The sequence below is a fragment of the Mytilus trossulus genome, chromosome 6, assembly GCF_036588685.1.
Source record: "Mytilus trossulus isolate FHL-02 chromosome 6, PNRI_Mtr1.1.1.hap1, whole genome shotgun sequence".
NCBI lineage: Eukaryota > Metazoa > Mollusca > Bivalvia > Mytilida > Mytilidae > Mytilus > Mytilus trossulus.
In genome coordinates this window covers 62,349,858-62,366,524 of record NC_086378.1, presented here as the reverse complement: position 1 = coordinate 62,366,524, position 16,667 = coordinate 62,349,858, and the positions used below count along the sequence as shown (strand labels likewise).

At 31.7% G+C, this 16,667-nt stretch overlaps 1 protein-coding gene across 2 annotated transcripts; it reads left to right on the top strand.

Moving 5' to 3' along the window:
* The first annotated feature begins 10,574 nt into the window (after positions 1–10,574).
* LOC134723632 (integrase/recombinase xerD homolog) lies at positions 10,575–15,024 on the top strand. Of its 2 annotated transcripts, XM_063587192.1 has the most exons (3): positions 10,575–11,350; positions 13,392–13,541; positions 14,900–15,024. In XM_063587192.1, exon 1 carries the CDS (start codon positions 10,576–10,578, stop codon positions 11,326–11,328), a length of 753 nt encoding a protein of 250 aa, XP_063443262.1. In that variant the 5' UTR covers position 10,575; the 3' UTR covers positions 11,329–11,350; positions 13,392–13,541; positions 14,900–15,024. The 2 variants fall into 2 exon arrangements, with proteins under 2 accessions (XP_063443262.1, XP_063443261.1); XM_063587191.1 differs by lacking the exon at positions 14,900–15,024 and having other exon boundaries at positions 13,392–14,356.
* Positions 15,025–16,667: the final 1,643 nt, after the last annotated feature.

Sequence of the window (16,667 nt, the reverse complement as noted above, 5' to 3'; positions counted from 1 at the left end):
AAATAGGTTAATCGTTTCGAGGTAAATATGACACAATTAATAAAATTGAGAATGGAAATGGGGAATGTGTCGAGTTCCATTTATTGGCGCAATTCATATTATAAAAAAGAAGAGATGAGCGCGATTCAAACCTTTACAATATGACAAATTACACCTTACCGTTTTGACAAACCATTAAATTCTTCGCTTGGTGATATACACCTGAAAGTAATCTTTACAATACCCAGCCGTGTCATTTCCGTATATTGTACATGTAGATAGCACATGTGATTCATGTATGTACACCAGAAATACTCATTCAAGTGATTTTTATTTTTAGAAGAACTCCATATCAAGTAAATAAACATAAAATTACATTTGAAAAAAAAACTATTAATAGTTCAAATGTTGTTTTAATTTAAATGCACCTAGGTATGTATTTGCAACCTAATGTTAATTCGTTATTGCATGTATCTTTATTTTTTTTTGCTTCAATTACTAATTTATTCTCTTGACTTATTCGTAAATCGAAAAACGCACAAATCTGAATAGAATCATATGGCATTGAATGATTTCTCAAACTCAAAACTATTTATTCTTGTACATTTGATGCCTCTTAAATTTTATTACATGTATTTAAACATAGTTTTTGGTCAGCGTATATTGCAGCTATGCCAGTCGTCCGGCCTACGTATATGTAACGGCAGATTCGGAACAGACAGTGGGAAAATAACATTTAATAATAAAAACGGTAGTAGCGTTATTGATTATTTATTGTTTACACATAGTGAAATGTTTAATTGTTTAAAATCGTTTTATGTTGAACCATTTAATATGTATTCATGTCATGCTCCAATAGTAGCTGAATTGTACCTTAAGGGTAATAATCAGTCGTACGGTCAATGTCATTGTAATAAAACTAAGTTCAATGTATTTAACTGGAATGAAGGGTCAGAAGATGATATCAGAAGTAAATTGATACTCAACACACAAAAGTTTGATGATCTACTGGTAAATTTTGACGAAAACAGCGATATTGATACGTGTGTAGAAAGACTTAATAATCTTTTAACTGATATATATGAACAGTATACGAAACCTGAAGTAACATTCAAAGAACAGTGTAAATCTTGTGAAAATGGCGATAAAGTTCATAAATCTAATGCAGACAAGCCTTGGTTTACTGATGAATGCAAAACATTATATATACAATATCAAAATGCATTAGACAGTTTCAACAAATACCGCTCGGATGAAAACAGAATTAACTTTAACCTTGCTAAACAAAAGTATAAGTGGTGCGAAACAAGACTTAAAAGACATTATAAGAACCAACGAGGAAATATGCTGTCGTCACTAAGGAAGAAAAATCCAAAACGCTTCTATAAGAATTTTAAAAAACGTAAAAAGCGCGTGATAAATAACATTTCATTGGATCAATTCGAGGAACATTTTAAAAAACTTATGTCTTAACCTCCTGATGTGAATGTTGGAACGAGTGACACTCCGGAAACAGTTTTTGAGGAACTAGATCTTCCGTTTACAGAAAAGGAACTTGATTCGTGCATCAAAAAATTAAAAAGAGACAAGTCGACTGGTTATGATGATATAATGAATGAGTATATACTTTTCGGTAAAACTTTATTGAAACCTGTACTTTGTAAACTGTTCAACAACATTTTATGCTCTGGAAATTTCCCTGAAATATGGGTGAAATGTATTTTAATTCCTATTTTTAAGAAAGGAAACCCTGACGATCCTGGAAACTACAGAGGTATTTCGTTGGTGTCGCATTTAGGAAAACTATTTACGTCGTTGATTAATTCAAGACTTATAACATGGTGCAAGATTAACAACACTCTGACAGATGCACAATTTGGATTCCGTCCTGGATACGGCACTTCTGATGCCATCTTCTGTCTTCATTCCTTGATATCTAAGTCATTAAGAAAAGGCAAACGCTTATATTGTTGTTTCATTGATTATATTAAAGCCTTTGATAGTGTTTTTCATGTAAAATTGTGGTTGAGATTAGTTAGATGTGGCGTTACTGGTAAACTTCTTACTGTAATTAAATCTATGTATTCTAAATTGAAAACTTGTATAAAGTGTAATGGAAAAATTTCAGATTTTTTTAATTGTAATACTGGCTTGATGCAAGGGGAATCTTTATCCCCTTTATTATACTCGTTGTATGTCAATGATATGGAAGTAGACCTAATCAGTAATGGCTGTCAGTCATATGAATTGAAATCCTTAAATTTATTTTTACTTATGTACGCAGACGACACTGTTTTATTCAGTGAGAACATAGATGATCTGCAAAATATGATAAATACTGTAAATTCTTCGGCAGAGGAATATGGTTTATACATTAATATGTCTAAAACTAAAGTTGTAGTGTTTAGAAATAGAGGTAGTGTAAAAAGTCAAGAAAAATGGTTTTTGAATAACAACCAAATAGATATATGTGACAGTTTTGTATATTTGGGTATTCTTTTTAATTATAATGGCAGTTTTTTACATACTCAAAAAATGTTAGCAAATCAAGGAAGAAAAGCTGTTTTTGCATTATGTAGTAAAATTGTAGATGAATATTATAACTGTGAAACATTACTGTCCTTATTTGATACCTATGTATCTAGTATACTTAATTATAGCTGTGAAGTGTGGGGTAATCATAAAGCTGGTGATATAGAGAAAGTACATTTATGTTTTTTAAAACGAATTCTAAAGGTTAGAAAAACTGCTGTTAATAACATGGTTTACTGTGAATTGGGACGTTATCCAATGTATTATGAAAGACAAAGAAGACTGATTCAATTTTGGTTCAAATTATTAAATACTGATAACTGTATACTTAAAGCATGTTATGAAGATATGTTGGAGAGTTCATTTAAAAAACCCAATGACAAATCGAATTGGGCTTGTTCAGTCAAAGATATATTATGTAGTTATGGTTTTCATGATGTATGGCTAAAACAAAGTGTAAATAATGTTGATATATTCATACATGAGCTAAAACAAAGAATGAAAGATACCTTTATTGCTGATGCTAATTCTTTTTTTAATAATTCATAATAATGTGATTCATGTATGTACACCAGAAATACTCATTCAAGTGATTTTTATTTTTAGAAGAACTCCATATCAAGTAAATAAACATAAAATTACATTTGAAAAAAAAACTATTAATAGTTCAAATGTTGTTTTAATTTAAATGCACCTAGGTATGTATTTGCAACCTAATGTTAATTCGTTATTGCATGTATCTTTTTTTTTTTTTGCTTCAATTACTAATTTATTCTCTTGACTTATTCGTAAATCGAAAAACGCACAAATCTGAATAGAATCATATGGCATTGAATGATTTCTCAAACTCAAAACTATTTATTCTTGTACATTTGATGCCTCTTAAATTTTATTACATGTATTTAAACATAGTTTTTGGTCAGCGTATATTGCAGCTATGCCAGTCGTCCGGCCTACGTATATGTAACGGCAGATTCGGAACAGACAGTGGGAAAATAACATTTAATAATAAAAACGGTAGTAGCGTTATTGATTATTTATTGTTTACACATAGTGAAATGTTTAATTGTTTAAAATCGTTTTATGTTGAACCATTTAATATGTATTCATGTCATGCTCCAATAGTAGCTGAATTGTACCTTAAGGGTAATAATCAGTCGTACGGTCAATGTCATTGTAATAAAACTAAGTTCAATGTATTTAACTGGAATGAAGGGTCAGAAGATGATATCAGAAGTAAATTGATACTCAACACACAAAAGTTTGATGATCTACTGGTAAATTTTGACGAAAACAGCGATATTGATACGTGTGTAGAAAGACTTAATAATCTTTTAACTGATATATATGAACAGTATACGAAACCTGAAGTAACATTCAAAGAACAGTGTAAATCTTGTGAAAATGGCGATAAAGTTCATAAATCTAATGCAGACAAGCCTTGGTTTACTGATGAATGCAAAACATTATATATACAATATCAAAATGCATTAGACAGTTTCAACAAATACCGCTCGGATGAAAACAGAATTAACTTTAACCTTGCTAAACAAAAGTATAAGTGGTGCGAAACAAGACTTAAAAGACATTATAAGAACCAACGAGGAAATATGCTGTCGTCACTAAGGAAGAAAAATCCAAAACGCTTCTATAAGAATTTTAAAAAACGTAAAAAGCGCGTGATAAATAACATTTCATTGGATCAATTCGAGGAACATTTTAAAAAACTTATGTCTTAACCTCCTGATGTGAATGTTGGAACGAGTGACACTCCGGAAACAGTTTTTGAGGAACTAGATCTTCCGTTTACAGAAAAGGAACTTGATTCGTGCATCAAAAAATTAAAAAGAGACAAGTCGACTGGTTATGATGATATAATGAATGAGTATATACTTTTCGGTAAAACTTTATTGAAACCTGTACTTTGTAAACTGTTCAACAACATTTTATGCTCTGGAAATTTCCCTGAAATATGGGTGAAATGTATTTTAATTCCTATTTTTAAGAAAGGAAACCCTGACGATCCTGGAAACTACAGAGGTATTTCGTTGGTGTCGCATTTAGGAAAACTATTTACGTCGTTGATTAATTCAAGACTTATAACATGGTGCAAGATTAACAACACTCTGACAGATGCACAATTTGGATTCCGTCCTGGATACGGCACTTCTGATGCCATCTTCTGTCTTCATTCCTTGATATCTAAGTCATTAAGAAAAGGCAAACGCTTATATTGTTGTTTCATTGATTATATTAAAGCCTTTGATAGTGTTTTTCATGTAAAATTGTGGTTGAGATTAGTTAGATGTGGCGTTACTGGTAAACTTCTTACTGTAATTAAATCTATGTATTCTAAATTGAAAACTTGTATAAAGTGTAATGGAAAAATTTCAGATTTTTTTAATTGTAATACTGGCTTGATGCAAGGGGAATCTTTATCCCCTTTATTATACTCGTTGTATGTCAATGATATGGAAGTAGACCTAATCAGTAATGGCTGTCAGTCATATGAATTGAAATCCTTAAATTTATTTTTACTTATGTACGCAGACGACACTGTTTTATTCAGTGAGAACATAGATGATCTGCAAAATATGATAAATACTGTAAATTCTTCGGCAGAGGAATATGGTTTATACATTAATATGTCTAAAACTAAAGTTGTAGTGTTTAGAAATAGAGGTAGTGTAAAAAGTCAAGAAAAATGGTTTTTGAATAACAACCAAATAGATATATGTGACAGTTTTGTATATTTGGGTATTCTTTTTAATTATAATGGCAGTTTTTTACATACTCAAAAAATGTTAGCAAATCAAGGAAGAAAAGCTGTTTTTGCATTATGTAGTAAAATTGTAGATGAATATTATAACTGTGAAACATTACTGTCCTTATTTGATACCTATGTATCTAGTATACTTAATTATAGCTGTGAAGTGTGGGGTAATCATAAAGCTGGTGATATAGAGAAAGTACATTTATGTTTTTTAAAACGAATTCTAAAGGTTAGAAAAACTGCTGTTAATAACATGGTTTACTGTGAATTGGGACGTTATCCAATGTATTATGAAAGACAAAGAAGACTGATTCAATTTTGGTTCAAATTATTAAATACTGATAACTGTATACTTAAAGCATGTTATGAAGATATGTTGGAGAGTTCATTTAAAAAACCCAATGACAAATCGAATTGGGCTTGTTCAGTCAAAGATATATTATGTAGTTATGGTTTTCATGATGTATGGCTAAAACAAAGTGTAAATAATGTTGATATATTCATACATGAGCTAAAACAAAGAATGAAAGATACCTTTATTGCTGATGCTAATTCTTTTTTTAATAATTCATCAAAATGTATACTTTATAGATATATATATGACACAGATATACTGCAGTTTTATTTAGATAGACCTGTTAATCAAATATATAAACCTTTTATATGTAAATATCGTATCTCCGCACATAGCCTCAATATAGAAACAGGCAGATATTACAATGTAGATAGAGAAAATAGATTTTGTACTATGTGCACTAACAATATTGTAGAAGATGAATACCATGTTATTCTAGAATGTAATAGATATAGTGATGTAAGAAAACTATACATTAAGAAATATTATTGGCAATATCCATCCACTTTTAAACTTATACAGTTGTTATCAGTTCACAATGTAAAAGAACTTAATAATTTAGGTAAATTTTTGTTTAACATTGAAAAAATTCGTAATATGTAGTTGTATTATTTATTTATCATATGAATTTTTGTCTCATTCTCCGCCATGCATGTATTGTGTATAATTGTTGTATTTATATTTCACTGATGCATTCAAAAAATATTGTAAAATTGTATATTCTATAAGCTGTATTGCTTCTGAATAAAGTATTATTATTATAAACAGTTATAGTAGTCTCAGTATCGGCAATATTGAAACAATTTCATTAAGAATTTTAATTGCTTCAGTCATTTAATATATATTTATTATATTTCATGATTAATATTTTTACATAATTGCATCATTTTTTTAAGCATTTATTTATTCATATGACATTTTTAGTATTTATTTAACGTGCATACCAATTTGATAAAATTGAGAATGAAAATGGGGAATGTGTCAAAGAGACAACAACCCGACCATAGAAAAAAAACCAGCAGAAGGTCACCAACAGGTCTTCAGTGTAGCGAGACATTCCCGCACCCGGAGGCGTACTTCAGCTGGCCCCAAAACAAATATATACTTATCTAGTTCAGTGATATTGAACGCCATACTAATTTCAAAATTGTACACAAGAAACCAAAATTAAAATAATAGCGATTTGATAACTTTTAAAACATTTGACGCCATATTAATATTATAAATGAACATTTCGGAAAAATAAGGTGGATATTTAATCATCGGCTCTCATAAAGTTTTACTGTAGGTTAAATGAAGGGGGACAATATACCTCTTAGTAGTAAAACTTTAAGATTGGTATTAATATTATAAATTGTATAACTTTCTTATTCTGGATTTCTCCTCAATTTTTAAATTATATTGAGAATTACGTTTTTATGCCAGATCTTTTATCATTTGTTAAAATCAAAGATACACCTATCTATTGGTGAACACTATATATGTTACCCACTAGCTGTCCTTATGTGTTTTTGTTGTTTGATTGCTGGCTCGTTGTCGTTAAACCCACTATGATCTCCTACAGTTTCAATATATATATTTCGCTTAAGACTTTGCTCAGAGGAAAGTGATAAAATAGGTTTGTATATACATTTTAGAGTTTCACTTTTCATTTTTAACTCCCCAAAATTTTGTTTTAAACTATCAATTTTGAAGACGTGTGTTATCTGAACGAAGTCTAAATAGTCACCAACTTACCAGTTTATTGTTTTCCTATTTGGCACACACCTAGATATAAACCTCATTGTAAATACAATTTAATTGGGAAAGATCCGTTTGCGCCAAAAATGCGTCCTTTTGCGCCACAACTTTTTTTCTCCAATGCTACGTTTGCGCCACCTGTTTTAAAAATGCATGGTATCATTTGCGCCAAAAATAAAATATACAATTGCGCCAATTTAAAGAAAAAATACTTCTATTTTCTTGTCTTTTGACATATCCCGTATTAAATCTTCAGCAAAGCAATCACCTACTTCATCTGGGTTCAGAAAAGCTAATAAAAAAATATGGTGTAACCACTTGCTAACATCACTGCCAACTTTTTTTATACTCTTTTGCTAGTCAAGATTTTGTATTTTCCGACCCCATGTCTGGCCAAGGTGAAAACGACATGCCTCTAGTGATGATAATTCCTGGGAAAAACTCTTTAACGACAACGTGCATTCTCTCCTCAAAATCTACATGCATAGATGTAAAATTCATTTAAAGATTAAATCTTTCACAACATTCCTTAAGCAAAGAAACACTTTTCTATAACAGTCTCCTGATTTTTGAAGACAAAAGGCAATATTAAAGTGGAATAAAATGTCCATTCCTGAATCCATGTATTGTATACAATTGCTGGAAATCACCTTCCACCAACAACAGTAACAATTATTTGATGAATAAAAATTTAGAAGACAAAAATGATACTAAATATATATAAGTACGATCAATATGTGTTCAGGTAAATTGGCGCAAATGAGTTCCGAAAACTGGCGCAATTGATACATTTGAGAGAAAAAAATATTGGCGCAAATGATACCCATGAAAAACATTAATTGGCGCAAAAGGAGTGCTGCCATTTAATTGGTCGCAGTAAGTTCTATTGATCACAAAACAAAGCCACGTTTTATATAATACATATGAAAAAAAATAATATTTATGTTTTTACTTTGAAACAAGGAAATAATACTTTAAATTACATTGTGCAAAATATGTCGTAAAATCTTCCTACGAATTAGAAACTCATAGTTTGCACTGGACATAAAAGACCTTTTCAACATCTCTCGACACCGACTAATGACACCTACAGTTTACAGGTAAAATGGTAGGGTCGTCTCAAAGACAGAAAACCATCATGATTATCTGTGCGTACCATATTGGATTGGCGGTTTTATACTGTTTTCACTATATAGTTTAAGAAAATATATCAACCAAATAAATAAATAAATATATGTATGGTGGCCGTATGCGACCATTTATTTCACCTTTTCGCGTTTTCGTGACTTCTCCTTTCATTTTGCAAACGCGAAATTTGGAATTCGAGAAATCGAGAAAGCAAAATCTAGAAAGTGAGAAATCGGGAAATCGGGAAATCTAGAAATAGGGAAATTGAGAAATTGGAAAATAGACAAGACCGGAAAATCGAGAAATCGAAAAAGCAAGAAAGAAAAAACGCCAGAACACGAAAGAGAAAACATTAAAACGCGAAATCTATTCTGGATTTTGCGTTTTTGCTTTCTCTATTTCTTTATTTCCGAATTTCTTGATTTCTCGATTTCAGGATTTCCCCGAAAACACGAAAAGGGGAAACGTCCGCATCCGTCCACCATGCATATGTCTTTGTCATATAATATTCTTATTTCGTATGTATTTGCACGACATTTTATGTTGAATAGATCAACTAAATATTCCAATCATTCTGAATTATAACCCATTTTTTCTTCACTTTTGTGATTATGTGCGTTTTTCACTAAATACTTGCCGCATGCCAATAACGATTTTATTTGATGGTGTAAAAGCTTTTATGATTCTTTTCAAAAATGAAAAAGAACACTGGACCGTCCGTCCGTATCACACTTGTGAACACGAACAACTTGGGTATTTTTCAACCGATCTTCAACTTAGTTGATGAACATATTCAATTTCTGGAGGGATAATAAGATATTGATTTTTTAGGTTGAAGGAAAATATCACTTTTTTTTCTTTTTTTTCTTTATCAACGACGGTCTTCTCCGCTTCAAGATATCTTTGACTTGTTCGAATTAAAGTTTTTCCTTAATCAATTTGGGAAAAAAATATAATTGATCCCTCGTTTCAATGTTACAACATTTGAGCAGTGGTTGGTGAATGCAGAATTCAAGTGGAACACCAAATTGGCGAATTGAAATGATACAAAGTATATATATTGAGAAAATTATGGAGACATCCAAGGTCAAAACTAACAGTCATGTGCCGCCCTTGTCAACCGAAATAATCATTGTTTAATTAAATATCAACTACATTAAAACATGATTTGTTCTTTTCGTTTTCCAAATTTAACCAGGACATCTAGAAGCGCAACGTCTAAAAGATGAAATGTGACTTAAAGTCTATCATTTTCTTTATAATTAATTGAAAAAAAACCTCATGTAATTTGGACTCTGTAGGAAAGTTTTATCATGGTCAATAATTGAAAGCAATCAAATCAATAATGATCTCATTTTTTTTTATTTTTGAGACGACCCTTCACATTTTACCTGTCGTAGTCGTTCTCAACTGTAGGTGTCGAGAGATGTTGAAAAGGTTTAAAACAACTTACTGTACCAATCAATTACCTAAAATATATCTAAGGGATTATTATTATGCATGTACATGTATATAAATGCCGTATACCATATACATATATTGTGGGTTTATTATTTTAAGCATAAAGTTCATAAATCGATCTCTGAAACAAATTATATATATATATAGAATAAAGTCAAAGTAAAGATTAAACTTATGCATGGCGGAAAAGAAATATATGAAAACGATATAGATGAAATTGGCATGCAGCCTTGCAAATGATATTTAGAAAAATATATATTTACTTTATTAAACTTAGGACTTAATTTAAGTATTGTTGATGGGTTCTTGAAGTTTCCAGAATATAGAAAATACACAAGAAAATTTATCAGTACACTATTATATCATAATGTGTTTGGTATCCATTTTAAAATATATTTGTTTAAAAATTTAGTGTTTTCTTATTCATTCTGACATCTGTGTCCATGGATCTGAACGAGAAATTGCGAAGACGTTATGCTTATCTGTTTACCTTTTATTTAAAAAAATGATATTTCAAGCGGGAAGAATTGTAACGGTAAATATATGTGTAGTTATTTGTCATTCGACGCTTGCATTTCGGACAGTTAAGTCTGGTCATTTCTTCAATATGGCCGAACATACAGAAGAAAGTTTACTTCTACAAGACGACTCTTTACCTGATAAAAGCAGTGATGGTGCTAACAGATCTTCTTCTGATAGGGACTTAAATGACACGTTCTCTCTATTCAAGTTGTACATGGACGGGAAAATGGATAGCCTTGAATCCAAGTTGGTACGTGAACAAGACGCGATGTCCAAGAAGATAAAAGAGGAAGTCTCTATCAAGTTTAAGCACGAAGGAAACAGAATTCAATTTAAGTTTAACGAAGAAATCGTGAACGATCTCAATAAGCTTTACAAGTCAATACCGTCAACAGAGGCACATAGTATTCGTGTTGTTCTGGATTTGCTGGATAAAGTTAAAGGCCGTAATAAGCTTATAAGGATTGCTGATTCTTCCCCGGCAGGATGGTCAACCGTCCGTGAGTACGAGTCCAATGATATTGCTTCTGACAGTGAAGATGAGAAGAAAATTCGCCAGGCGGAGAGTCGAGCTATGCGCACGATGAAAGACAAGACAAAAGGACGTCCCGTTCCGTATTCCAACAAACCCAGATTGCCACCAGCCGAAACCTATGCTAATCCTACCTACAATCAACAGTTTCAGAGACAGCCCTTTCGTAACAGCGCCGCACGGCGTGAGCCGTGCCAGTGGGACATGTGCTTCTATTGTAAGCAGTTCGGGCATTGGAGAAAAAATTGCCCCCTCAAATCTGGATCTGTTGGTGCCGGATCGTCTTGGCTTGCCAATCAAAAGTAAATCTGCAGATGCACCCAGAAATGTAAATGATAAGTATAAATTTACTGATATAGATTGTTTTGAATGTGAATATGAGTCACAGTATGAATTAGATAATTTCTTAACTCAAATTTATTATTTTGAAGAAATTAGTCATAATTTCATGTCATTTACGGGTGTTAAAGGAAGGTTAGCCAAGCATGTAAAATTTTGGGAAAGTATTGGAGCAAATTCCTTTGTTATTGACACAATACGTAACGGTTATGTCATTCCATTTATTGACCCGCCGGTAAAAATGTTTATTAAGAATAATAAATCGGCACTGATGAACGAATCTTTTGTCAATCAGACTATTTCTGAGTTAGTTACTACAGGTTGTGTTGTTGAAGTACCATTTCAACCTCATGTTGTCAATCCATTAAGCGTAGCGATTCAAAAATCTGGCAAAAAACGGCTTATTCTTGACTTATCTTCTTTAAATAGATCAATCAAAAAAGATAAAATAAAATTTGAAGATTGGAAGATAGCAGTTCAATATTTTCAGAGAGATTCGTACATGTATAAATTTGATTTAAGTTCTGGATATTTTCATTTGGACATTTGTCCGCAGCAACAAACCTTTTTAGGTTTCAGATGGAATAATAGATTTTATTGTTTTACAGTTTTAGTATTTGGTATATGTACGGGCCCATATATATTTACAAAATGTCTGAGACCTATGGTCAAATATTGGCGTGAAAACGGTATAGATGTTGTTTTGTACCTTGATGATGGTTTTGGTATGTGTACAGATAAATCTAAGTGTATAGAAGATTCAGATTTTGTTCAGAAATCTTTAGAAGACGCCGGTTTTCTCATAAATGAAGGAAAGTCAATTTTTCCCCTGTTCAGTCATTAGAATGGTTTGGTATTGTTTGGAATGCTAGCGAATTTAGTCTTGTTATCCCAGACAGACGTGTAAATGATTTGCGTGTATCGCTTGTGTCAGTTATTGGAAGATTTCCTAATATAACTGCTAGGACCTTAGCTCAGGTTGTAGGTAAAATTATTTCCATGGCTCCAGTCATTGGCAATGTAGCTAGAATTATGACAAAATTTTGTTATATGGCAATAGAGTGTAGAACAGAATGGGACAAATGGCTGTTATTTCCATGCCCATACTGCATTTTTGGTTAAAAAACAAACATAGTTTAAACATTAAGTTGTTGGGTCATTACTCAAAGTCACATGTTGTAATTTACTCTGACGCCAGTGGTAAAGGGGCAGGTGCATATTCAGTAGAACTTGACAAGAATTTTTTTCATGAAACGTGGGATTTTTCTGAAGCTCAAGAAAGTTCGACATGGACATTCAATGGATTCCTAGATCGCAAAACTCTCAAGCTGATTATATCAGTAGAATGGTTGATTACGAGGACTGGGGTGTATCAAATGAGTTTTTTTCAATTTATGAATGATTTATGGGGTCCTTACACAATAGACCGGTTTGCAAATTCTCAGAATGCAAAAGTGTGTAGATACAATTCTATGTTTTGGAACCCGTGTTCAATAGCTGTAGATGCTTTTACACAAGATTGGTCAAATGAGAATAATTGGTTGGTACCACCTGTTTATTCGGTTATTCGGTGTATTAAGCACTTGATTTACTGTAAGGCCAAAGGGACCTTGATTGTTCCTAAATGGAAATCGTCAGCCTATTGGACTAAGATTTTTGATAAAAACCTAGAATACCAGGTACATGTAACAGATGTAATTGAATTTATAGATACAGAAGGTATCTTTGTAGGAGGGTCGAACCCAAGTTCTATATTTGCTCAAGAACAATTCATTACACCAGTTTTGGCGGTTATGTTAGATGCTACTGGGTAGCGGTGACACGGTCATATACAAAATAGTTGACATGGTTACGTTTATTAATGATGTACCAATAATATATTGGTGGTGACATGGTCAGGAATTATAGTTGACAAGGTCAAATGTATGTGACAAGACTTCTGGTTTAATGTGAAGTATGGTCATGCTAATTTTAAAATATATATTATGTTTTGAGCTAATTAATTTTTATAACGTTAACACATTTTACAGACATTTTCAATGTTGGGATATGGCAATCATTGTCCAGCGATATTCATCCTAGTATGCCTGATCATCTTGTACAGAAGCTTCCAGATTATGTTCTATCGTCGAGGGCGGACAGCACTAGAAAGAAGTACACTTATGGATTCAACTCTTGGTGTAAGTGTTCAAAATTACATTGCATTTCTTCATTACCAGCTTCTACTGCTCATATTGCATTATACTTAGTTCATATATCAGAAACATTCAACTCTACAAGTAAAATAGATGAGGCTGTATATGCGATTTCTTGGGCACACAAGCTGGCCGGTTTTCCGAACCCTTGCAATTCCGACTTGGTTATTTCTGTTCGTGAAGGGTCATACAGAAAAATTGGACATAAAATTAATAAAAAGGAACCTATTACAGCTAACATTTTATCAAAAATTGTTCATTTATATGGTCAAGATTGTAATAATCTTAAAGATGTACGCATTGCATGCATGTGCTTATTAAGTTATGCAGGATTTTTAAGATTTTCTGAATTAGCTAATTTGAAAAGATCTAATGTAACCTTTTTACCTACTCATGTTAAGCTATTTTTAGAACAGAGCAAAACTGATGTTTACAGGAAAGGTCGTGATGTAGTTATTTCTAAAACTGGAAATAATACTTGTCCAGTGGCTATGTTAGAACATTATATGAAGTTAGCTCAAATAGCAGAAAATTCTGACGAATTTGTATTCAGGTCTTTAAGTTATTGTAGTAAAAGTGGAACTTATAAGTTAAGGAAAAATTCACCACTTTCATACACTAGAGCTAGAGAAGTATTGTTGAATGCATTAGAAACCATCGGTTTAGATAAAAAAACAGTTCGGTCTTCACAGTTTACGTTCAGGTGGAGCAACCGCTGCAGCAGCAGCAGGGGTTGAAGATCGTCTATTTAAAAAACATAGGCGATGGAAAAGCGAAAATGCTAAAGATGGTTATATAAAAGAAAGTATAGATAATAGATTGTCAGTATCTAAAAAAATGGGTACATAAGATATAATTATTGCTGTAAAATAGCTATTATCTGTTCCCTTTCTTTGTTTTCATTCGATGCTTAACTGTACTGTCCAGGCGAGCTGATATCCCAAATAGTGTTTGTTTTTTTATTTATAAATATTTTATGTTCGTTTGAGTTGACGAACAAGAACATAAATGTATTTATCAATGTTATAAAGAACACGTGTATTTGTTGTGACATTTGTCACATGACTAGGATATACCGGTTTGAAGGTATTCTCTATAGAGTAATGAGTATTTCACGAGCTAATATAAGCGGGAAGAATTGTAACGGTAAATATATGTGTAGTTATTTGTCATTCGACGCTTGCATTTCGGACAGTTAAGTCTGGTCATTTGACCCCACCCACCCACCCATTTTTATTTTGTCAATATTGAAAATTGATGTATTCATGCTTAAGATTTATGTGGATGTTTTTTAAGATTATACGTGCTTGAAAAGATTGTTAACAAAGATATTTCTTTTGTAGATTGTGTATAATTGGAAAATGATATGTTGAACATGTTGAAGCAGCGGCTACGGGCGTGCAGACAAACATTGTAAATAAATGAATAAATATGCTTAACTGTACTGTCCAGGCGAGCTGATATCCCAAATAGTGTTTGGTTTTTTATTTATAAATATTTTATGTTCGTTTGAGTTGACGAACAAAAACATAAAAGTATTTAATTTTTGTTTGTCTTTGCGAAAACAGAATGACAATAAAGTTAAATGTCATCGTCAGCATGTATAATGGAAGGCGACAAACACTTTATAATATACACCACCTGCTGGATCTTTTACCTGGGCCCAGATCTTGTTACGTAACAAGTATGAATGTAAAATTCTCGATATGGTATATTTAGTCGAATATACACTATACATGTATCTCTGGACTGAGGTATTGGAGGTATTTTGATCTCATAATGTAACATGTAAATTTATTTGTGCTTAATGTAAAAAATTCAACCATTTGACCATTTTATTTTCAAAACATCTTTAAAATGAGTTGACTTTTAGCATTTATTTATTTTCAAAACCGGGTAAAAATCACTGATTTCCAATTTTAGACCAATCTCATTATTATCATGATTATCAGTAGTGGGCAAAGTATTTGAAAAAAATAGTTATATTTCAAATATACAAAATGCGGTTCTTTCTGTTTGAAGTTCATATTTGCCTTCTGAGAATACTAATGCAGGAGTTCCACAAGGCTCTGTATTAGGTTCCCTTCTATTCCTTATTCATGTATATGACATAGCTAGTAATTTGATAAGCCTAACTCGTTTGTGTGCTGACGAAAAATCCCTTTCTTATCCAAGTACTAGTCCTACAAATTAGCGAATGTCTTAAAATTTATAGCGATTTAAAACAAATTTTAGTATGGTATTGTGTTGATATTTTGTGGTGTTTTGGTGTCCCAACAATTGTAAAGCGCTATGGCACAATCTAGGGGGAGGCTCACGGTAGGAGGCCGGAATCAGCAACGAGAAAGAAAACCAAACTAGAATATCAAGAAACTCGCTATTAATTTAATAAAGAAACATTAAGATAGATACAATATAATTTCAAAGTATACATTTTGAAGTCAAAGTAAGTTAAAACAATGATAAAATAGTACAATTCAGATTTCCTATTAAATAATAACAATAAAGATTACTGTTTAAATACACCTCTGAATAAAAATATTAGTTACTAAGAAACTTTATTTATTTTTTCCAAAATAAAATTAAAAGAAAAATAGTTTTTAATTTAAATTATTTTCAAAAACAAGAGACTTACATTGTACCTAGAATATCAAGAAACTCGCTATTGATTTCATAGCGGCTTGATAAGTTTATATACTAAGTTCTGAATGTCCTAGCAACCCTTTACTGACTGTAACAAACAAAAGAATGTATGATTTATGAGTTATCGACAAAATGTATAATACACAACTAAAGTTGCTGACGTCGCTTGACCGTTGTCCGAACTTTTAAGATGCTCTTTATAACTTTACTAGACATATATATAATTTGGTAACTGCTGCAGTCTCCTTGTCCAGACAAATTCAATAGTTTATAAAAATGCTTATTTGACATATTTGAAGTATCCAACGCTTGAAAAATGTATAGAACATTTAAACAATAATTTTATGTAAAATAGTTTACAAAGTAGAACCCGCATACATTAACTAATAAACCATATGAAATAAAATAAACTACATTTTTCTATTACAATAATGGTATAAGGATTGGTTTATTGATTTTAATCGGAAC

Coding starts and splice junctions, on each gene's coding strand:
- LOC134723632 (XM_063587191.1), top strand. CDS start 13,445: ATGCCTGATCATCTTGTACAGAAGCTTCCAGATTATGTTCTATCGTCG.